This window comes from Mchenga conophoros, linkage group LG15 (genome assembly GCF_057382185.1).
Source record: "Mchenga conophoros isolate Kocher_MC1m ecotype Shallow Benthic linkage group LG15, M_conophoros_male_GT1.1, whole genome shotgun sequence".
Lineage (NCBI taxonomy): Eukaryota > Metazoa > Chordata > Actinopteri > Cichliformes > Cichlidae > Mchenga > Mchenga conophoros.
Genome location: NC_140540.1, coordinates 9934503 through 9957414, shown reverse-complemented (window position 1 = coordinate 9957414; position 22912 = coordinate 9934503). Strand labels below are relative to the sequence as shown.

The 22912-nt window shown below is 40.5% G+C and overlaps 2 protein-coding genes across 3 annotated transcripts; one reads left to right on the top strand and one right to left on the bottom strand.

Moving 5' to 3' along the window:
* The first annotated feature begins 27 nt into the window (after positions 1-27).
* Positions 28-10633, top strand: abcd4 (ATP-binding cassette, sub-family D (ALD), member 4). 2 transcript variants are annotated; one of them, XM_085245875.1, is made up of 20 exons: positions 28-164; positions 258-394; positions 515-633; positions 886-1013; positions 2164-2303; positions 2390-2506; positions 3327-3452; positions 4336-4386; positions 4559-4653; positions 4744-4865; positions 6224-6315; positions 6444-6533; positions 6736-6941; positions 7452-7543; positions 7672-7708; positions 9249-9298; positions 9395-9447; positions 9513-9589; positions 9755-9870; positions 10148-10633. In XM_085245875.1, exons 2-20 carry the CDS (start codon positions 354-356, stop codon positions 10247-10249), a joined length of 1854 nt encoding a protein of 617 aa, XP_085102001.1. In that variant the 5' UTR covers positions 28-164; positions 258-353; the 3' UTR covers positions 10250-10633. The 2 variants fall into 2 exon arrangements, 1 of the variants encoding a protein (XP_085102001.1); XR_014888465.1 differs by having other exon boundaries at positions 28-394; positions 9513-9585; positions 10148-10166.
* Positions 10634-10982: 349 nt separating this feature from the next.
* On the bottom strand, positions 10983-22696 carry LOC146557772 (acetyl-coenzyme A synthetase 2-like, mitochondrial). Its single transcript, XM_085245874.1, has 14 exons — positions 22237-22696; positions 21932-22028; positions 21663-21862; positions 20629-20804; positions 19953-20105; positions 19491-19638; positions 18536-18673; positions 17814-17906; positions 13906-14018; positions 13358-13484; positions 13118-13245; positions 12333-12396; positions 12117-12238; positions 10983-12029 (listed from the first exon to the last, which is right to left on the bottom strand). The coding sequence occupies exons 1-14, from the start codon at positions 22547-22549 to the stop codon at positions 11856-11858; spliced, it is 2046 nt and encodes a 681-aa protein (XP_085102000.1). The 5' UTR covers positions 22550-22696; the 3' UTR covers positions 10983-11855.
* Between the last annotated feature and the right edge of the window lie 216 nt (positions 22697-22912).

The following is a 22912-nucleotide window of genomic DNA, read 5'->3' as shown; positions in this document are numbered from 1 at the left end:
AAACTGCTGGTCACCTGATAACCCGGAAGTCCGTAGTTTGACAGTTACCGTCCAAAACATTTTTTTCCTCTACTCCTGTGGTTCACAGTGGAGCAGCAGGATAGCAGGATTTATTACATTAAGGTTATATGACGTGTTGGTTAACTAATGTAGCCGTGACAGCAGTAAGTGAAGTAGTTATTTTAGAGATTTTTCGTTGAATTTTGTTTCCAACTTTCTTCGCTAACAGTTAAAAGTTTTCCTGTTGCTAATCTTAGTTTACCTTGACCTGCCGGCTGGATCGGCTTTTATGACACACGAACAACTTATGTGAAGTTTTGTGTACATAAGCAAGTCATCTGCCGCCCGCGCACATGCCTCGTTTGGAAAAGACAAATCTCCGAGGCAGGGACAGGTAGGAACCTTTTCTGCACTCACTCTTTGGGTTTTAAGGTGGTGCTGGGGAATGAGGAGTGAAGGTCATTCAAAATAGCTTGTAATTTCCACTCTTTCTCTGTCTGTTCACACAAATCAGGCCACAGTTAGACTGGAGGTTTGTGCAGAGGTTCTGCAGCATCCAGAAGGTCTTGTTCCCATCATGGACCAGTCAGAGTGTCCTGATGTTTGGGACGCTGCTGGGCGTTACTCTGGCAGGTAACAGCTGGAGGAGTGTAATAGAACAAAAAGAGGAGGAAACTGTAAACTTAGACTGTGGTCTAACTTTGAGGAACTTCTGATAGCATCAGAAAGCTTGCATTGACTGCAGTCAAATGAGCCCTGACCACAGGAGGCTTTGTCTCTTTCTTGATGACCTTTAGCTAATCATTTTGCTCTTTTATGAGTCACTGTTTGAACTGACTCCTTCCTCATGATACAATGTGCTAACACGTGTTTTTCTGTCATCAGAGCAGCTGATCATTTACCAGGTGGGAGTCCTCCCCAGCCACTTCTACAATGTGCTGGCAGACAAAAATTACTCAGGCTTCAGGAGTCTGGTGGGCACTGCCATGGTGCTCATTTTATTCAACTCCACAGTAAGTTAAAGTAGCAGAGGAACGACAGAAGTCAACATACTAACACAGTAGCATTTATCCTGCAAAGCAAATAAGATTAACACCCTACAGACACGCTGTCTCACGCGTGTCCAGTATTTCTGTTTATGCTTTCTTGGGCGAGTCGCCCCTGAAAAAAATTTATTTTAAATTTTATTGAGACACATACCTGGTCAAATTAAAGCTATAGTAGAAACCCATCTCATATTGATTGGTATAGGTGTAGTCATTTAAATCATTTATATGATAATTTAATTGCTGTTCATACATTTGGAAATAATGTTAATTTTCTGCATCTTTCTTTTACTACTGTATATTTTACTAATATGTGTATTTATGGTAGTTTTGTATTTATAGTGTATTGTGATTTTAGCATGACAAGGGCTGGAAATTAACAATAGGTGTAAACTCTGTGTGCAGCATATCAGTTTCACGCACTGTATCAGAAGTATGTCAAACTGCATTTTCCCTTTTAAACGCTTAAATGAAATACGTAGATTTAAGGATTTAAGGAAACAGAAATAGCTGCTTTTAGCTGCTCCCCTATTCGCAAGGGGTCACCGCAGTGATAGCTCTGTGTTTGATTTGGCGCCGTTTTTATGCCGGATGCACTTCCTGAAGCAAGCCTAAAGGGATTTGTTTCTCCTCTTGGGATCGAATTAATTAACGCGAGTCGTGCAGGTTTGGTTTGTGAAATATACAGTTTTTATAAGATTAACACTAAGTCTCTGCAACTGCATATACTTTATTTATCAGAACCTGTTTAGTAGTGTACATTATCTGTTACATTCAGATGCGCATTTCAAATACCTAAGTCAAAAGTTTGATAAATAGTTTCTTATGTTTTACTGCATGGCATCACACCTTTGGATTGATGCTGTAACAGTAGCAACTTTATAAGGTCAGGACAACCTGACATGACCATTTTATAGCCGCATGCATTTGGTCTTGATTGTGTTTGCTTGGATTTTGAACCTAAGAAACTAACTTTAGTCAGCTTATTTAAGCATGTTGCTTTTTAAAGGAACTTCTGTGGCAGGTCTTTCCTGATCTATAACATCTTTATTTAAGTTATTGTCACTTATTGTTACTTTTTCTCTCTCCCCTTCTTTGTTGTTCCCCTCCCATGCAGTTGAAAAGTATTGACCAGTACATTTGCAATCAGATGTATGTCAGCTGGAGGAAGACGCTAACAGAGAGCCTCCATTCGGCCTACTTCCAGGGAAGAGTCTACTACACGCTCAACGTGCTCAGAGAGGACATAGACAACCCGTAAGCATGAATGCATTTCCTGGTTGGTGTATTGTTATGCATGAAAATGTTTTGCTGTCATTGTCTAATTGCGTTGTTGTGGGCAGAGACCAGCGGATCAGTCAGGATGCAGAGAGGTTGTGTAAGCAGATGAGCAGCATGGCGAGTCGCCTGATCATCTCACCATTCACCCTGACTTACTACACCTACCACTGCTTTCACAGGTGAGCACGTTGTGCTGTATGATCAACCCCATCACACACTGTGGTAGAGATCATTCAGCTATGTCGGGGTGCCACAGTTTTACAGCCACGTTTCTGAATATCTGTCCTTTAGAGAGGCCCAGAGTACATAAAACAAGGGATGGAATTAGAAAGTTAGAAGAATAAATACCTGTTATATGTAATTTAAAGCATTACATGTGCTCTACAAAAGGTCTGCTGCAACTTTGACCTTATTAAAATTCAGGCTAAATTGGGGCTTCTTGTTAACCCCTAAGCTCTGTTTGACATTTCCAGCTGGAAAAAAAGAACAACCTTAAATTTAGTAACAGGCTGCAAAACAGTGAGGGCAAAAGAACAACCTCTACTATGGATGGGAAGCATATTCTGACATACAATAAACCTTCTTGTCCTTATCATCAGACTGCAGTAAGATTTGGAAAAAATGACTCTGTTTGCTTCCACTTTATCAAAAACTGTCAGTTAGAGAGAAGATAACAGCCTTGTAAAAATAACAGACCCCTTTAACCCTTTCTAAAAAATCCTGGGCTCAACAAATTCTACATCAGCCATAGTTGTAGTAATACCAGGTGGTCTTTGTTGTGTTCGTGCCATAGGTGGTGACCTTTGAAAATGGCGCTGGTTGCATTTATATAACATGTACAGCCTGGACTCGATATGCTGGCCTCCAGAGAGGAAAAAGGTTAAATGTGAGCTGTAAAAGCAGCAAAATGACTCTTTGAATATCACTGCGTGCACTTTAAGTGTTGTGTTGTTGATGTATTTTGATGTAACGGGCTCCTAAAGTTGTTTTGCTTTGCAGCACTGGCTGGATTGGTCCTGTGAGTATCTTTGGTTACTTTGTAATCGGGACTATTGCCAATAAAATCCTCATGGGGCCGATTGTGTCAACTCTCTTTGAGCAAGAGAAACTGGAGGGAGACTTCAGGTAGGTTCAGCCTTTATAAGTTTGTAAATTTGTGCTAACAGCAGATTGATTTAACCTCTAACAGAGTCTTTGGGTATTCTGCCAGCTTTGTTTGAAACAAATCCTTCCTGTATTTGTTGTCAAAGACACTTGGGTTCTGTTAAAAGGAAATATCTGTAGGCTTTGGCGCAATGCCTTCTGTGTAACACAGGATATGCATCAGCTTGTTTTTTTTAAAAGAAGAATCTATCACAAGCTGAAACAGCCTCCCTTTGTGTTCAGAGAGGAACAGATCAACTGGTTTCTGTTAAAGTGGATCTTTTATGGTTTTCTTTATTTCCTGTCATGTGTATACTGTCACAACAGCATGCAATGATTATATTAATCATGGAGAGATCCTCAAATAATGAGTTCAGGGTACACATGATCTCTGTAAGCCACCAGCTCAGGTTTCACACTGCTCTAAACAGTCAGATTCAGATCTTTATGAAATCAGTGAGAGTAGACAACAGAAGCCTCCTGAGGGGTATACTATGAAGTGAGATTGGTGGATTATTGAGGGAAACTGATCTGTGTGCTTTTCTATTGTAAAAGTGATGCTATTTGTTATATTTTCATATTCTTTATAGCTCTGTATCATCTGCTCCTCCACCTCTGATTGGAGTAGGTTGTGCTCTGTAGGTCTATTTTGTGCAGAAGGAAGCATTACATGACATGTGAAACGTGCGGCTGTTCCTACAGTGGATGAACTGAGAGGCTGTTCATCCACATTGCTTTGAACTGTGAATCATGCAAATATACTGTTGTGGGTAGTCTAGTAAGGATCTGGAAATGAGCGAGATGGATCTCTTTTAAATTGCAATTGATGCACATTTTTATCACACATGTTTTTTTTCATGTCTAGATTCAAGCACATGCAAATCCGTGTCAATGCAGAGTCTGCAGCTTTTTACAGGTGAGACACAACCACAACATTACTGATGCTGCAAAGGTGGCTGTTATTGTTGCCAGACAGTTTGAGTTTATCTTCCTGTATTGATAAGATGTATTGATGGAGCTTATTCAGAAATCGAATGAAACCAGAGAACGAAATGGAAAAAAAAAAATCCGCCTGTCTCTACTTGCAGAGCTGGTAAAGTGGAGCACATGAGGACGGACCGCAGACTGCAGGCTCTGTTGTATACTCAAAAGAGGCTCATAAACAAAGAGCTCTGGCTTTATAGTAAGAAAGTTCTATACCTTACTGTTATCATGCTTATATAACACTACTTTGTACACTCAACCTCTAAGCCTGTAATGTCTCCTTTCACAGTTGGAGTGAACACATTTGACTACCTTGGAGGATTCCTGAGCTACATTATAATCGCCATTCCCATTTTTAGTGGTGTTTACGATAGCCTCACTCCTGGTGAACTTAGTGCTCTCATCAGCAAGGTAGACATGTTTTATGTCTTTTCTTATTTAAATATCTCTTTTTATTTATGTCAAAATAGAACTTAAAACAGAGCTATATAAACGATTAAAAAAAGGAACTGTGTACATCCTGGTTAGGCAGCAGTTTGAGCCATTTGTATTATGTTGCATGATAACCTAATACCTCAATAAATGTAAAAGTACCAGCCACCTTATTAGGTACACCTTTCTGGTACTAGGTTAGACACCCTTTTTTCTTCAGTGCTGCCTTCATTTTTTCAACAAGTTTCAGCAAGATTCAACAAGGTGTTGGAAAATTCCTCACAGATCTTTGTCCATATTAAAATGATAACATCACACAGTCGCTGCAGATTTGTCAATTTCACATCTATGATATGGATTTCCTGTTTCACCAAATACCAAAGGTGCTCTATTGGGTTGTGATCTGGTGAATGCAGAGGCCATTTGAGTACAAGATTTCATGTTCAAGAAACCAGATTGAGATGATTTGTTCTTTGTGACGTGGTGAATTATCTCGCTGGAACAAGTTTCATTGGAAGATGGGTAAACTGTGATCATATAGGTATGGAGATGGTATGCAAGCTGTGATGCTTATATTATGCTTAGTTGGTACTAAGGGACTCAAAGAGGAAGGACCCTCCTCTGACCTCTGACATTTAAATGCATTTTCACCCAGAGAGCTGCTGCTCATGGGATATTTTCTCTCTGTTTTTTTATTTTTATTTTTTTTATCATTCTCTGTAAAGCCTAGAGATGTTTGTCTGAGGATAATCTCAGCAGAGGCAACAGTTTGTAAAATCCTCACACAAACCAGTCTGGTACCTAGAACCATCCCATGTTCAAATCCACCTTCTTCCTCATTCTGATGCTTAGCTAAAACTTCAGCAAGATGTTTTGACCATGTCTGCATGTCTAAAAGCATTGCCATGTGATTGGCTATTTCAAGAGTTGCAATAATAAGCTGCTGAACAAGTGTACCTAATGAAGTGGCTACTTCAATATGTGGGAGCCAGATAGTTCTGAGTATCTGTGCATATTTTTAACCTGATGACATCAATACTAAATTAGAAGATAAAATCCAAAACTGCTGTCTTGCATGAGTGCACACTGTCCTAATGCTTTCCTTACAGTGGGGCTGAAAGAGGAAATCCATCATGTTTGTTAGTAGAGTAGTTTACCCACTAGGTGGCACCAAAATCCTTTTTATCCCCTCAAAAAACGTAAACGCCATCTCTTGCGCTGCACACAGATTTGACTTCTGAATGTTTTGTTGTGCATGCAGACCTTTTGAAAAAACAAACAAACCTAGTCTCTTATTGACTCTCTGCTTCTTATTCCCTCTCCTTGTTCACATTCAGAACGCCTTTGTGTGCATCTACTTGATAAATGGTTTCACGCAGTTAATAGACCTGTCAACTACTCTGTCAGATGTGGCTGGATACACCCACAGGTATCAGGCTGCATACTTAAATTCACCTCTTTGAGGACAAATGATGACAGCAGGATTTGTGTATACCGTCCACCTTTGCATAACCGTGTGTGTGTGTGCGTGTGTGTGTGTGTGTGTGTTGCGGTCAGGATCGGGGAGCTGAGGGAGGTGATGGATGACATCCTACGCAAGCAGTGCGACTACGACCCAGCATCAGGAGAAAGCTACGACTTTGACAGGTTTGTGTGGGCACATTATTCTCTGCTGCGTTAAAAAAAGAAGCACAGTGTGATGATTTGAGAAGCAGGCTGCATGTGAGGAGAATTTATTAGATTACATTAAACATACAGAAATGGAAACGGGAAAAGATGGTAAAAATTCATGTTTATACCAAAACCTCTGAGCCTCAACTACATCACACATCACCACCTCTCCACACAGTGACTTCAACATCCACGCAGGCCCAGTGGACACGTCCTTCATCGTGGACCATCTTTCATACAAATCCCCTTTCTCCGACGAGCTGCTGGTGGAGGACCTGAATCTGAAAATCAGCCAGGGAACTCATCTGTTGGTGGTGGGGAACACGGGCACCGGCAAGACTTCACTGCTGCGGGTCCTCAACCGTCTCTGGGAAGCACACAGCGGTGAGAGCAGAAGAACTGAGACTGTTTGGCCTAATTTGATCTTTTTTTATTATTGTATTAACTCTTTAGCAAATCGGGAGAAGCGAAGACGGCACAAAAAAGGGCAATAATAACAATGCATAACATGGGGGGGGGGACTAAGAATGACGGGAAAAATACATAAATAACAAAGAAACTGAGTCTGAGTTATTTAAAGAGATTTGTATATGGCAAGTATGAACATGAAAAACAGATCATAGTTTTACACGGATGTTGTCATGTATTGTTGACAACTCATCAGTACTGCACTTTACTGACTTGAGGAACAATAGCAACAACAAAGGTTCCATTACGTTAAATTTTATGTTTTTAAAAAGCCACGATATGGGGGTAAATAAATTTACTAGCTTGTTTTTGTTTATTTATTTATTTTGATTGGGAGAGATATGAGAAGGCAGTGTAAAGCCATCAAATAGAAACTGTAAAGCACAAATACATTCATTCAGCTGTCTGTCCTTCATTTTCCCTCAGGCTTTGTCCAGATGACCACGTGCTTTGGGCCCAGAGGAACGCTCTTCCTGCCACAGAAACCCTACCTGACCGATGGCACTCTGCGTGAGCAGGTCTCTTCTTATTGTGCTGTTTTTCTACAAATTTCTTCTTTTATATAAAGCGCTGATATGTTTATATCTAAAAAAGAAAAAAGAAAAACTTTAATTACTGAATTTACTGAAACACTTGTTTCCAACAGGTGATCTACCCACTGAAGGATATTTACCCTGCATCAGGTATTGTATTAAATGTGATCAACAGCTAATTAGCCAGAGGAAAACTACTCTATTAGTTAATCTGTGTGTGTGGTGTATTTTGTTGGGACAGGGACAAGCTCATCACTGTGTTACATCTGCCTTTCTTTTAAAACAACACCTTTAAGTGTGTCAAAACTGGGGAGAACGGTTGCTGCAGTTTTGAATGTGGCAGGACTCATTGTCCCTGTGCCACTTAGTGTCTCAGCTGCTCAGCGGTTTGGGCCTTTCCTTTGTTGTAATCTTTGCTACAAATGCTGTCGGTGGCAGGCAGGACAGCACTGCACTCAGTTCCTTTTGCTTCAGCTTTGTCTTGCTGAAATCATCAAGATTCAAGATTCAACAGCTTTATTGTCAGTACAGTAGTATACACTGTATACAGTGTACCGAAATGCTGTTTCACCGTAAACCCCCCATGGTCCATTTATAAATATATAAAAGATATATCTCCAAGAGATATAAAACTAGGAATTACAAATAAATAACATGCTAGGATTTGATAAAATTAGGGCTAAAAAGGTACTAATTACTAACTATACAATACTATAATGGTAACTATACAATATTAACTGCACGATAAACAAAGACAGGACAGAGACAATACAAAGTGGAATGTGCAGTAGGTATTGAATACCAGTTTCAAGTTATCGTTAGGATATTATTGACGAGGCATGACAAAGACGTGCAAAATGTGCAAATATATTATAATTTAGATGTGTGTTCAGAACTATGTGACTGAGTGTTCAAGTAAGCATATTGTTCCCAGGTCCAGTTTGTAGTGGATTTGTGGAAGTTTTTGTTTTTGAGTCTTTTGATGAGTATTATAAGGTGTTTGTAGAGGTGTATGTTTATATCAGTCCTTTTATGGTAGTGAGTTGAGGGCTCTGACTGCTTGGGGGAAGAAGCTCTTGCAGTGTCTGGTCGTTACGGTTTTAATGCTGCGAAACCGTCTGCCAGATGGAAGGAGGGAGAACAGTGCATGTGAGGGGTGGAAAGTGTCCTTCACTATGCTGTTCGCACGTCGGATGATGGGTCTGTCATAGAGTTGGGAGATGGATGTGAGAGGGCCTCCAATGATCCTCTCTGCTGTCCTCACTATCTGCTGCAGAGACTTCTTTTCAGTTAGGGTGCAGTTCCCATCAATGCGTTCCCTGCAGTTCTTTTTTGTTTTTTTTGACTGATTACACAGGACAGTTTGTCTGTGCTCTTTGACAACAGTTTCCATGTTTCTGAGCACATGAATTTCCACTACACTTTAATTCTACAAGTTCTTAAGTTGTTAAGAAGAAAGCTCAGCCTCTCTAAAGAGCCCTCTTTAAGTACCTCAGGATCTTCTATTGTAAATTAACCTCTTTAGCAATGAACTGTTCGACCAAATCAAGAATCAACATATTTTTATTTTTTACAAATATATTGTGTGTACGTGTGCGCGCGCGTATTTATCTTACTGAGGATCGTTGATACTAAATGGCAGTGCTGTAGAGAATTCAAGAAAAACCAGAATTACATGTCATGTTTTCAGGGTCGGTGGATGATGACAGAATTATACAATTCTTGGAACTAGCCGGAGTGGTGAGATAAATTCTGCTTTCATCTCCAATGCATGTTATTTCATGAAATTACTTTTCATTTTCACTCATGCTAAATAAAACCTTGATGTGTGTGCAGTCCAGTCTGCTGAAACGGACGGGCGGGCTGGATGAGAAAGTGGATTGGAACTGGTAAGAAACAATTAAAGAAGTAAAACTGTGTAATACTTCCTCAAGCTTGTTTTTGTTCTCTGCAGGTATGATGTTCTGTCTCCAGGTGAAATGCAGCGTCTCTCCTTTGCACGACTCTTCTACCTGCAGCCCAAATATGCAAGTATGCTCCTCTGGATACTCGCTAGAGCATCTCATAAGAAAACATGCATGCACTGATGAAGTTTTTAGTCGTGCTGAGTGTGTGGTTCAAGTGAGCTGAGGCTGTTTGCTGTGTTTACCGGACTGATGTGTTCTAGTCTGCAATTTTCTGGTGTTTGAACTTTAGTTTTAGATGAAGCCACTAGTGCTTTGACCGAGGAGGCGGAAGCACAGCTGTACCGAACTTGCAAACAGCTGGGCATGACTTTGGTCAGTCTGGGACATCGCAGCAGCCTGGAGAAGGTAGGCCAAACATCCTGACTCCAGTTAGGATAACTGGTGGAAATTACAGCCTGCACACTCAAAACTTTTGCTGTTCTTGGACACATCTTTTGCTTTAGTCACTGTTGTTGAGCCAAATCCCAGTAAGTGGGTTGCTTTGTATGACTCTTCCACATCTCCAAAAAGAGTAAAGTTGATCAGCAATACATTCTTGTGGCTTAGTTTCACCTGCCTTCTCTTACCTTGTTCTCAGATCTGTCCAACTGTTACTACATTATGTGAAACTTTGTTTTTCCAGTACCATGATGTCCAGCTGAAGCTGTGTGGAGAAGGCCGATGGGAGTTAACAAAGTTAAAAGGAACTAGCGGAAACCTCAGTCTCAAAGATGAAGCAATGTGACTGTGGCCATCTATTTGAAATGCTTTAACCAGTGTTTATGTTTACACAGTGTCTTTAGAAGAATGTGAAAATTCTTCCTAGAACCAAATCAATCAAACTAATCCACTATTAACTTTTGATTTTTAGTGTGTGGACTAAAAAAAAAAACTGGAATTTCACCCAATCACTTCTTGGTTCTGTTGCTTTTGTGTACGCCATCTGTTATCCCCAAAAATGGCAGCTTCTAGACTGACCTGGTCTTCAGTGGAGACGGTGCTTTTAATCTAAATATTTTTAAGAAAAAGATAATAATCGAACACATGCTGAAGAGATAAGGTATATAGATGTGGGGGTGTACTGTAAGGCTGTGATTACATTGTATTAAATTATATACTATTGACTCAACATCGTCTATCAGTGTGGGGAATAAGGAACGTAAAGGGTCCTCGCCGTGTCACTCGCTAACATTCCAGTGCTCTCAGACAGCACACTTTGTTCTGTTAACAGAGGTACTTTAATAGTTTGAAGAAGGCTCGTGTGTCACACCACTCAAAAAGTTCTGGTCCCACATAAAGTTCACATTTTAAGATAAAAACAAAAACAACTCTGTAAATCTTTAATGCATTTATGTGACTTTACAGTAGCTTAGTGTACAACATTTCCAATGGGAAAACGTTATTACTGTGTAATAAACAGACTTTCACACAATATTCTTTTTAATTCCTTCTAAGAAATGTCGGTATGTTTGCTCACATGAAAATTGGTATATTTGATGAAGGCAAACAAAATTATGCCTTCATACTATGATCCCAGCTTGAAGTACATCAACATTTTGTGCTTTTTAATTCACATTATTTCTTCCGGCATGTGATGGCTCAAAAATGCCATCTCCTACCTGATATATGAAATTTGAAACAATAGAAAATTAGTTTTGACCCTAAGAATCACTGATAGAAAAATCATCCTATCAAAATGTAGGCTAAAAAGAGACCTCATATGTAGTAAATTCTTTCAGCCAGACTCTAATCCCATATGGTGATACGACCCTTTAAAGTTTACCTAAAGTGCACATTTTGAGTTTCTCTGTAGCGAATTATCACCAAGCAATGCTTTTTTCCCGTTAGTGTGTCATAGACAATAATTTGGTGCAATTTTTTTCTCTGACTCTATACCACCTCTTGTGACATTGAAGCTCAAGGTTAGAAAATTGTGCTGAACAAAAACAAGATTTTGGATTTAGAGTTTGAATTTTTGTGTAAAATTAATTCGTTTGCAGTTTTTAAATTGTCAAATTTGACATTGACATTTGTTTTTCCAACCCTGAAAATTCCATGTTTCCCTTTCTTAAAGGGGATAGAACTTGTAAAATAGTCCAAAAATTGAAATTTCATCTGGCTTCATGAAATAACATTATTTTGTAAAAAGTTCTGGGAGGTTAGGTGGGAACTTTTTAAAGGTTTTGTGGGTCTGGTTTATCTGGAGAGTGTAGACAGATTTTAAAAGAGCCTATCGGAATGATCTGGCTATTAAAAATATGTGTTCATACAAAGGCACAGGTCTGGTTCATGAAAATGGAGTGCAACATGCAAGCTTGCCTTGTGCACTCTTCTCTCCTTCAGAAAACACCTTATGATCGATTTTTACTCAAGAGTTTCTCGTGACCTTGAATGATCTCCTGAACTGCTGCAGGATCATCCAGAGTACTCAGGTCGCCCAAACCCTCCAAGTCGCTCTCCACAACTTTACGCAGCACCCGTCGCATTATCTTACCCGAGCGGGTTTTTGGCAGACGCTTGGCAAACTGTGACGAACACCAACACAATGAGAAGTTATTAAATAAAGTCAGATCATGACTGCCAGCATTTTCAAGTCAGCACTACAAAATTACCTGGATGAAATCCGGAGAAGCGTACTTGGCGATCTTTTCAGATACCATGCCGTTTAGCTGCCTCGACAAGTCTGCCTCTTGTACATCGATGCCTTTTTTAAGCACCACAAAGGCGTAGACACCTGACGATGCAAAAATCACACATTTATCTGCTACATTTAGCAAAACACATTGCTGACTGATTTACACTGAAAGGAACTGTGCTGAGTTTCTTACCTTGTCCTTTGATGCTGTGTGTATACCCTACGACAGCAGATTCAGCCACTGCAGGACACTGATTCTGTTTACAGAAGTCACAAACAGGATAAATTCAGCATCTTCATACTTTGTGGTTCTTCTAGAAAGACATTAAACTATTGCTTTAAAACAAAAAAATTAAACAACAACCATATAGTGCATCTGATACATCAGCCAATATGTTTTTTCTTTCAGATACAGTAAACTTGAACAGATTTATAACATTTGTAATATGTAGTAATTTATTTACTCATTTTGGCTCCGCCCACCTCCACTCGAATCGGCTGTTTATTGCATTTTGGGGCTTTCCAACTGAGAAGTTGAAGATTGCCCTCTGGTGGACACAGTGTGCAATGTCAACAACATGTTTGAAGGGCGTCTTCTTTTGTTTTCTTTTTCTGACCGTTATAAATGCCAATATTTATAGATGGGCAAATAGTTAATATTGATCTGTAATATCAGCGAAGTGATGAGCTGATAAGTGAGCTCTACAGCGCATTACTATTTAGGCTGTGGGCTGTAGCCGGACCATGCTCCCATTAGCAGTGATGCTCCTCAACATAAAAGTCAGGTCAGTTTTACAGAGAAATTGAAGATTGCTCTGGGGCTCCCAGAGAAAGATGCATTGTGAGCTTAATAAGGACTCAACTTTAAAGATGACGTGGTTTTTGCTTTTTAAGCTCAGAGCTGTGAACCTTGTTTAATCAGGTATCTTTGAGCTTTTGAAATGCAAGACATTCAAGTTAATCAGTTATTGGCCTTACCACTACGTCCTCTATCTCTGCTGTCCCTATCCTGTGACCGCTCACGTTAATGACATCATCAAGGCGGCCGGTGATCTGGTAGTACCCCTCCTCAGACCGATAGGCACCGTCACCAGTAAAGAAGTAACCTATATTATGTGCACCAGTACAGAAGGATTTAGAGACTGTACATTTCTCTTTCTGTGAAAACAGACATTAAGAAAACAGAGGCGGTCTGTTCCTGAACTCGTAAAACTGTACCAGGATAAGGCTGGAAGTACGTGTCAATAAATCTCTGGTGGTTGTTATGAATGGTTCTGGCCATACCAGGCCAAGGTTGAGCCATACACAGGGCTCCGGATGTGTTGTTGGAAGTCAGCACTTCGCCCTGAAGAAATCCAAAAACAATGCTAAATGTTAACCAGAAAAAAACAGTGTTACAAAACTTCTAAAACATTCCTAGGACACACAGAAACGCTACATTAAACCTCATTTAGCTCATTGGGTGATTTTTTTTTTGCTATGTTTTGGTTATGAGAAGCAGGAAAAAAAGACTGGCTCAGGGACATCACTCCAACTGTCAGCACAATCTGTGCTTTGCAAATGCTAAAGCAACCTCAATCAGCACAAAACAGAGCGACAGATTTTTAATAGGGAGTTTGGCATGCACACACTTGGCCTGATCGTGGGAGTGGGAGGAGTATCAAAAGTGACACAGCTGGTGGCTATTTTATAATCCTAATCTGACCCCATCTCCCAGGTCGTTCCCAGCCATCCAACATTTGCAGGAACAGCACACACACACACACCTCAGTGTCCATAAGCACCGGGTTAATGCCAAAAAAGGGTCGCATAGCCATTCCTGGGACAATCTCTGCGTCTGGGTCTGATGGCCTTGGTGCGATGCAGATGCCACCCGTCTCTGAGAACAGAGCAGAGCGAGTAAAGTGTGAATATATTTCAACATTTTTCCTTCAGATTACTCTGCCCTGTCCCTCACACTCAGCCCCATGCCAACTGGTTAGTGTATATAAAAATCTTTAATAAGCTTTCCAGACAGACACATTTAGTAAATTTAATAGTACAAAGGAATAAATTACATCCCACTGTTAGCTATGGCAATTATTATTAGTTTTATTATAAATTTTATTTGAAACTTGGTAGAGATGTTCCCCAAAGATCCGCACTTGGCCCAGCGATGTGTTCAGTATACATTGTATTTCTCTGCTTAGCCACATTGATTTAAACAGTTTTTGCCAATTTAATGTTGCTCAGAGGATTTTGTTTTGTTTATTAAGCACTTAACACTGATCTATGAATCATTCAAGCATAAAAGGTACCTAACTCAAGGGATGAACCAGTGTTGTGTCTACACACAACAGACAAAGAACCAATTTAGGCACTTTTTAGTAGCAGCATACCAAAGTTAACACACTTTGACACACACAAAACAGTATTTTTAAACTCCCAAAGAGTTATTAGCTGAAAACCTGATATTTATTGCCATAACGTGAATTATGTTCTTTAAAAAAATTGAGGAAATTCAAAAGGAAGACCTGACATAGCACCTGGATTTTAAAAAATGGTCTAAGTGGAAGGTTGAATGTCAAGAGGTCCTTCTTGGGGAAGGGAAACCTCAACATTATTGAAGGCGTGTGGGATCATCTTAACAGACAGCAGAAAAAAAGGCAGCCGACGTCTAAAGAAAAGCTTTGAATGTCATCCAAGAAGAAAGTTTGACGAAGAGAGTTCAGGCTGTGAACTGAAGAACTGAAGAATAAAGGCGGTCATATCACTTGTACGAACTCTGTTTTTGCCTAATATACTGCATTCCCATACATGTTGTCATAGTTCAATAAATCGCAGTTTGTGAATCTACTGTAAGCCCTTCTCATAGCTACAGATGTAGATTGTGGAATTACAGCCATACTAAGTAAATTAAATGCTATTAGGTCTGCGTGGACATCAGGGACCTCTGGTAATCCTCCTGGTGGTGTTGGTAGCAACAGAGGGGACTTTCTACAAAATAGGACACAACAGATGATTCGACAATAGCATTAGCCACTGGCATCCTGTTTACATCAGCTGTAACTGTGAGAGTCGTTGCTTCACAGTCCCAAGAAACAATGTGATTAACAAAAACAGTCCAGGTCGAGCACACAGGCAGTTAAGTATAAAAACCGGAGACAGGAAGCCCGGCTTCCAGTTTGAATTTTGCTGACTTTGGACACAACTAGGTTATCTCTTTTTCCAGTGATTAGATGGCATCATGTGTCTGAAAGTTTAAATACACTAAGCTATTTTTCCCCTTCATTTGCACTGATTGAAGCTACTTTTCAAGCTCCCATCATCCTCTGTCCTCTCACCTCTCCAGTCCTGGATCATCCTACATGGAGGCTGTACGCCAGCAACGGCTCAAAATCCATTTTCCTCTCTAAACAGGCTACTTGCTTCCAGATCAACCAAATGGCATTTATGAATAATGCCACTTAGCCCTAATTGAAAACACTGGACCATGAAAATAACATAACAACATAATCCTTTTTACAGAAGTAGGGTATTTAGGTCATATCTGTGTCTGTAATTCTCAAGCTCATGATGCTCTAATGTTTAATTATCGTCAATTAATTATGGACTTTTGCCATGTGTATGGTAATTAACCCTGCTCTGCACCATTAGGTCATTACGCAATCTAATGAAGAGATAACTGACATTATTAGCAAAATCAGCTGATTTCTAACATGATGTTATTATGTCCCATCCAATGCTACACTTGTGCAGCATTTTGGAATCTTTCAGTCATCAAACGCTGAAGGACACGTTTATTTTGCAAGTTCTTCTTTCCAGTGGAAACTTCTGCATAAATTCTGCAGTCACAACATGTGCATCCTGCTGTCGAAACAAGCTAACTGCCACAACTGACCAATAAAAAGGAAGGGGGTAGACGTTTCTGCTACCTTCTGATAACCCTATGTAAAAGAAAATAAAGATAAAAAAGCAATTGTGTGAAAGAGTAGAAAAGAAAACTTATGAGAACATTTTGGTTTGGAGCTTTAATAAATAATAAAATATAATAAATATGATGAAGCAGCAGTGCCTGCCTGATAAACTGGTTCTGGCTACATCCTAGCTTCCCGTTTGTTTGTCTGTTTTTTGTATATTTGTCACACTTACATCTTTTAGATCAAACAATTTAATATTATACAAAGTTACCTTGAGGGTAAATACAAAAAAATGAGGTTAATCACAGTTAATTCATGATTTAACAAGCCGGGTGCAATTGCTTTTCAATACAGGGTCAGATAGTTTTATTCCTTTAATAAATTAAATCATCATTTATAAAACTGCATTTTGTATTTATGATGGTTTTATTTGTATAATATTACAATTTGTCTAATTATTTGAAGCACTTAATTGTGTCAAATAGGTAAAAAAAAATACTTTTTCCACAGCACTGCAAGTGTGTTTTAACTGTGTGTACACAAACAAGGAGGATGTACAAAAGCCAGTACAAAAGCAGCACTTTTGTTCTGATATCTGCCAGAATTACAGAACCGAGCGTAGGCGGGCTGGTGAGACCTCTGTGTGGGAAAGGTTTATCTCAGCATTCCAAGTAAGGCCACAAGGCAGACAAGTTAGCGTGTTTGTTGACGTGAGCAGAATAAATTGGTGAAACGGAGACTCGTCACGTTTATCCTAACATTTTGTGAAAGTCCAACCTGTTTTTACGTTTGGATACTCAGTGCTGGAATCACATGATTTTGGTTTGGCACCACAGACTAGTCCACAGGAGAAGTGCATCCTCTTCAGATCTAAATGTCCTTATCCCCGCTTTGGTGGTGGATGACTTGAGTGTTAAAGCCACTGAATTTTCTTCTTTTTTTTCTTTTAAAAAAAAAAAAAAAAAATCTCATTCCTTTGGTTTCCTGAACCGCTCCTGAAATAATCTTTAAGTCTGAGAAGAAAACACGTGGTTTGATTTTTAACTCCTAAGAGAAGAGAAATGTCTCTCTCCCTCTCTCTGTCTCACACACACATTACGTAACACTGTTATTGCTACAGGGACTCAGGCAGCTTCTCTCCCCTTTAAGATGGACTGTTTTAGTGTCTGCAGACGTGGCTGTGTTTGAGGAGGAGTTCATGACCTTACAGTAAGTTCCCATTGTGGAAGGATTAGGAATGAGGAATGTTCTAAGACTCACCGTGAAGCATGAAAATTCAATGTGAGCACAAAAAAGGAATTATTACAGATCAGCTAGAGAATACAGGGCAATATAAGGAGAGTAGGACAGACTATAGACTACACATCTGTATCTTATTGTTCTATACATCATTTGAGAAGTATGATCAACGTCTCTTTACAGGCTGGGATTCTCGCCGTTTCTCTCAAACGTGCTGTAATCACATCGCTACGCAAGAAACAATAACTTCAATCCACTGATTGTTAATAATTACCAGTTATTAACTGCAAATAACTTGGGACACCAGGGTCCAGCTGACTCACTGGTATTTTAACCAGCCTTAGTCTCTTTGGTTGTTTTATGCAGACAGCTGCATTAAAAAATAAAATAAAATACAGAATTTTGTAACTTTACTCTTTCCAATAATCTAATATTTAAATTTCTGAAGTATCCAGCTGAGTTTGTGCTACTGTAAAATGTAGTGTAGTGTTGTAAAATGCGGTGAATAAACCTGTCACTTCTGTGTGTTCGGTTACCGGTCTGCCACCAGGTGTCCACCACAGGACAGCGTCCGTCCCCGACCACTCTGTGGTACCACTCCCATGCTTCGGTGTTGATCGGCTCGCCCACTGCAGACAGACAAGAATAGCTTAAATCATACGGTACTGTGCAAAAGTATTCAGCCACCTGTCATTTCTTTACGATTTGCTTCCACAGAGACAGACTTTCTTTGGGAGCAGAGCGGTTCAGTCCAGCTCTTGAGTCATTCGGCAAACTTTAGCTTTTTCTCCGTGTTTCCCCTCGTCTTGACTTACTTAAGGAGGACATACTACACACCATGCTAAGATTTGGCAAGTTATTGGCTAATAGCTCTTTATGAGTAATCTTGTTGGCGCAAAAACAGTATTTTATGCCTGTCAAAGTGTGTTATAGTTGGCATTTTAGATTTGAATAAACAACCAAAAAAGAAAATTTCCTCGAAAAATTGTCAGGTACAAGGCCCGGACAGAAAATAAGTGAAAAAGCAGCCAGTATCCAAAGAAAAACTTTAAAAGACCTTCAGAAATCTTGAACTATTGCTCAAGAAAAAAAAAATGCTGGAAAGTCTCTTTCAACACAAAGAAATTAGAGATGGCTTAAAACTTTTTACACAGCAACTCTCTGTCTATAACCGCCTCATGGCTTCATGTCTATTGCTACACAAATGAGAACCAGGTGAAAAAATACTTATTCTTTCTAAGCGTCCTGTTTCACATACCAGACCCGAGGGTTTTGAGGGTGGAGCGGTCGTACTTGTTCACCCACTGATCTCCATACTTGAGCAGCAGGCGGATTGCTGTGGGGGCCCCATAAAACTGGTTGATCTTGAGTCTCTCAACCATGTCCCAGTATCTTCCTGTGAACAAGACAAAATGTTGATTTATTTTTTTAACTTTTGGGTTTAGGATAAAGCAGTAGCCTAACAACCGAACCCTTCAACTGTTTTTTATATTTATTTTTAAAAACCTATCACTTGAAGAAGCTTTGCCTTTTTCTGTGCCAATAACGGCTCAAACAATGGAAAACTTTGCAGATTGTCATCTACATGTTGTAGCTGTTTACTGTCACCAGGGGGCAGTGTCACAAACAGTCTGCACACTACTCTTGTTTGTGTTTTTATCAGTCCTTCAGCAAGCCATAACCAACAAAGAGCCGAGTGTTAAACCAATCACTTTTCATGCTACTTCTCCCACCATGTGAGACACTCGGCTATCACTTCCTGTTCTGGCTTACTTTTCAGTCAATCAGCATTCAACCTGCATACGGTGTCAACCATGGGAAGCTACACACTGCTGGTTTTTCATATGACTGCATATCAATAATCCTTCACTCTGCACAGTCATAAAGTTATGCAAAGAAACGCAAACACGGTATCATAAATCCCTCACACGGCAGTTTGCTGCACCATCTTGTGGTGCAATCTGGAATTACACAAAGGTACACCCCAGCTCTAGTTCAACTTCAGCTGATCTCTCTTTAAAACAATACATAGCATGAAATAGGAGCACTTGTTTCTTCACATAAGTTCATTTCGTCAGGTTTTAAACTATCATTAAACACAAAAATTTACAATATTGTCTTTCCATCAAAGAAACATTTTACTTTTTATTTTGTGATAGTGTATTTGGACACCTCAAATCATAATTTCCATTTTGTTGTAATCATGTTCATACCTGGGTCTGGGTAAATAGGAGTGCTCTCAAACAGCACAGTGGTTGCCCCGTTGGCCAGCGGCCCATAGACCACATAACTGTGTCCCGTTATCCAGCCAATATCCGCCACACAGCCAAATACATCACCATCGTGGTAGCTGAAGACATACTGGTGATGACAGGGAATAATTAGAGGATTAGACGAGACAAAAACATAAAAATACTTTGAATATTCACTACCACGTGGCTCAATATTATACTAATATTTGACCCTTCTGAACACAGCAAAAATCTTGAACTGTCCCATCATGCAAAAAACATTTCAGAGAACCTCCTCATTTAATGTGCTGCAAACCAGGCTGAGATTTCCTCTCACACATAGTCACATGGAATTAGACATCACATTTTTGCCATTTATGGCCTTTGTTGGGAAATGGGAGCTAAACACTGTGTTTGCCGATAATGAAAACAGTGATTGTTTACCCTGTGTGTGAGCGCAGCATACAGAAGGTATCCAGCCTGCGTGTGGACAAGACCTTTGGGCTTCCCTGTGCTGCCAGATGTGTAAAGGAGGAACAGGACGTCCTCGCTGTTCATGACAGCTGGCTCACACACAACATCTTCCTTTAGCATCTCCTGTACGATGCAGTGAATAAACACAGTTACAACACCATTTATATTTTTAAGGCCAGATCACAAGAAGACACAACAACCCGTGTTTAGATTTTGTATCTGTCACTGTGCCAGGAGGTCAGTAGAGCCTGTGCACAGTTGTTATACCTGACAGTCACTAGTCAATCTCCTGATTAGTTTAGCAGAGGCTAGCTAAGAAAACTGGTTTCAAGAGCTAACATAGACACACATATTCCAGCTGTTCAGCCAGAGTCACTTTAGGTCCTTGTTCGTCATGAAACATGAGTGTGAGATTTCTTAATTTCGCATTTCTAATGTTTTGTTTGCTCACTGCAAACAATATAATATAAGATGCAAAATGCGCATGCTAGTATTGATTGTTTTTGTTTACTGATCAGATTTAAAAGAAACTCACATGAGTAACTGTGATTTTTCTTCTTTTGGTTATTTGTTCAAAAATACCAAATTCGCCCTCTACAGCTTGTATTTGGATTTTAAGGATTTGATTGGCTTTCTGCTCCCTCACCTCCTCCATGGCAATGTCCCTGGCCGTCATGGTGACCGGATTGTCTGTTCTCATTGCAACAAAAACCTGCTTTACTGTCGGACAGCTCTGCACTGCTGTGTCCACGGTTTTTTTCAGCTCTGTGACCTTACCACCCCTGACCCCCTGGTTCACCGTGATGACTGTGCTGGACTGAGCTGCAAGAAGTTGAAAAAAAAAAGAATAAATAACACAAAGAAACAAACAGTTTAAAATCGCCTGTCTGATGTTTTGGAGTATCCAAAAAGCTCTGATGTTTGGGGTATAGGCATGGCCCCTTTGCAGGTGTTCTGGGTTGTTTTACACTGAGACATTGGTAGTTAATTAATAAGTTCCTTATGGCTGCCTTAAACTATGATTGCACTTTGCAACCTGTTTCCCTTCACTGTGGGGCCTCTTGATTTAAGAACTAGGTTTCTTCGAATGATTCCTCAGTCAGATTTCTTGGAACTGGGGGAGCTGTTTCAATGCCATGGACTGTTTGCCATGCTCCTTGAGACAAAGGGAGTTTTTGTAGAGTGGTGAGCTGCATTTTGAATGCTCAGTTGGTAGGCGGCTGTTATGTGGGGAGTCTATGGACTACAGTGGGCAGCATGGGTAACAGTATGGATGCTAGGACCCAAAGTCTCACAGCTAACCACTGCACTCGGTATGCAGTATGATCAGTATTGATCACTTCACTCAGTGTCTTTAACTTTGTGACTTATTTGATGTAATGTTATAAATGCAAACATCCCGCCCTGCCCCTTAAAGACATAAGTTACATATTGATTCCTAGTTTTTAGAGCCGTTTAATAAGACAGTTGCAAAATCATGGATGAAGAACCAAAACTAAATCACAAAAATGATTAAATATAAAATATTGGGGACCTTGCTGAGGGGAACTACAGATTGGGTCGATGAGTAGTGCCCACTGGCACAGTACATGACATGATGTCATTTGCTCCGCTGTGATATTAAAATGTTGACAAGTGCAGCTCTAAGGCAGCTTTAGGAGCTCAATAATAACATCTCACCATCCCTGATTCGCTCTGCCAGGGCATCTGCGCTGAAGCCCGCAAACACCACGTTGTGGGCCGCACCAATGCGGGCACAGGCCAACATGGACGCCACGGCCAGCGGGCAGGTAGGCATGTAGATGGTGACGCAGTCCCCCCTCTTCACACCATGCCGCCTTAACAGGTTGCCCAGTCGACAGGTCATCTCCAGCAACTCTCTGCAAACACATGCTCATGAACTTCAGGAACCAGAACCATCAGTGCAACACCAACTCCAAACTACTTACCCGTACGTGTACTTCATCTCTGACCCCCTTTCATCTCTCTCCCAGATCAGAGCCACCCTCTCAGGACAGGTGTGCACATGGCGGTCCAAGCAGTTCACTGCAAGAGTCCGGAAGGAAGCACGCAGAGAGATGACAGATGTCTCCTTGTGTACTAATCAGCACAGTGCCATGAGGATACTGTATGTGCAGATATATGACATACAGTAGTACCTGGCTTTGCTTCTCAACACAAAGGGAGCACAGAAAACTTTGTGCGATGGCACACATGCTTATTGTATTCTACTTAAAAGTGGACGCAATCTCACCGGACACATTCAGCTTTCCTCCCTCGAACCACTTGATCTTGCCTCGGCTTAGGTCACAGTCCTGCACGGTGTGGAAAGGAGTGCTCCAGCAGAGCCTGTGGCGCGCCACAGCGGCCCAGAAGCTCTCACTGTTGGAGACGGACAACTCCCGCAGCGCCGCGCGGCCCGACACCCCCTCTAAGCCCGCAGCCTCCGGCATGAACGCCGCGACGTTGCACCGACTTCGACCCGAAACATGGAGATAAGAAGCAAGAGTCCGACGAGCGAAAGAAGAAGCGACGTACTTGGAAGTGCAACCGCACGGCAGCCACATATTGTCAGTGAAAGTGCTCTGCGCTTGCTGGACGATGTTCCCGTCACGTATGAGGTCGTTGAGATATCCTGGAAATTACACAGATTAAATTTCGAGAGTTGAAAACTTGGAAACTCCGAAGAGTTCAAAGAGGAAGGGCTTGAGGAGTGATGCGTTAAAGGGCGGTTACAAACTAGTGAACATATCAAGAAAATAAACCCACCCCCACAGAGTTTCAAGTTGTTTTTCACCGTGAAGTTGGGTAATGTTGAAATCAACCTCATTAAAGTCTTTTCAAACATTGCTCACCTCTGGGTACAAACTGTTTCTCAAATCCACCACTTTCAACAATAAGACTCACTGTTTACGTTGCATGCTGGACCA

Excerpts from the sequence above, each read along its gene's own strand:
- LOC146557772 (XM_085245874.1), bottom strand. The coding sequence starts at position 22,549 with ATGTGGCTGCCGTGCGGTTGCACTTCCAAGTACGTCGCTTCTTCTTTC. Across the intron at positions 12,397-13,117 it reads CAGAGATAGAGGACGTAGTG|AATCAGTGTCCTGCAGTGGC; the intron begins GTAAGGCCAATA and ends TTCTGTAAACAG. Across the intron at positions 12,030-12,116 it reads CTTCTCCGGATTTCATCCAG|TTTGCCAAGCGTCTGCCAAA; the intron begins GTAATTTTGTAG and ends TGTTCGTCACAG.
- abcd4 (XM_085245875.1), top strand. The coding sequence starts at position 354 with ATGCCTCGTTTGGAAAAGACAAATCTCCGAGGCAGGGACAG. Across the intron at positions 6,534-6,735 it reads GAAAGCTACGACTTTGACAG|TGACTTCAACATCCACGCAG; the intron begins GTTTGTGTGGGC and ends CTCTCCACACAG. Across the intron at positions 9,871-10,147 it reads ATCGCAGCAGCCTGGAGAAG|TACCATGATGTCCAGCTGAA; the intron begins GTAGGCCAAACA and ends TTGTTTTTCCAG.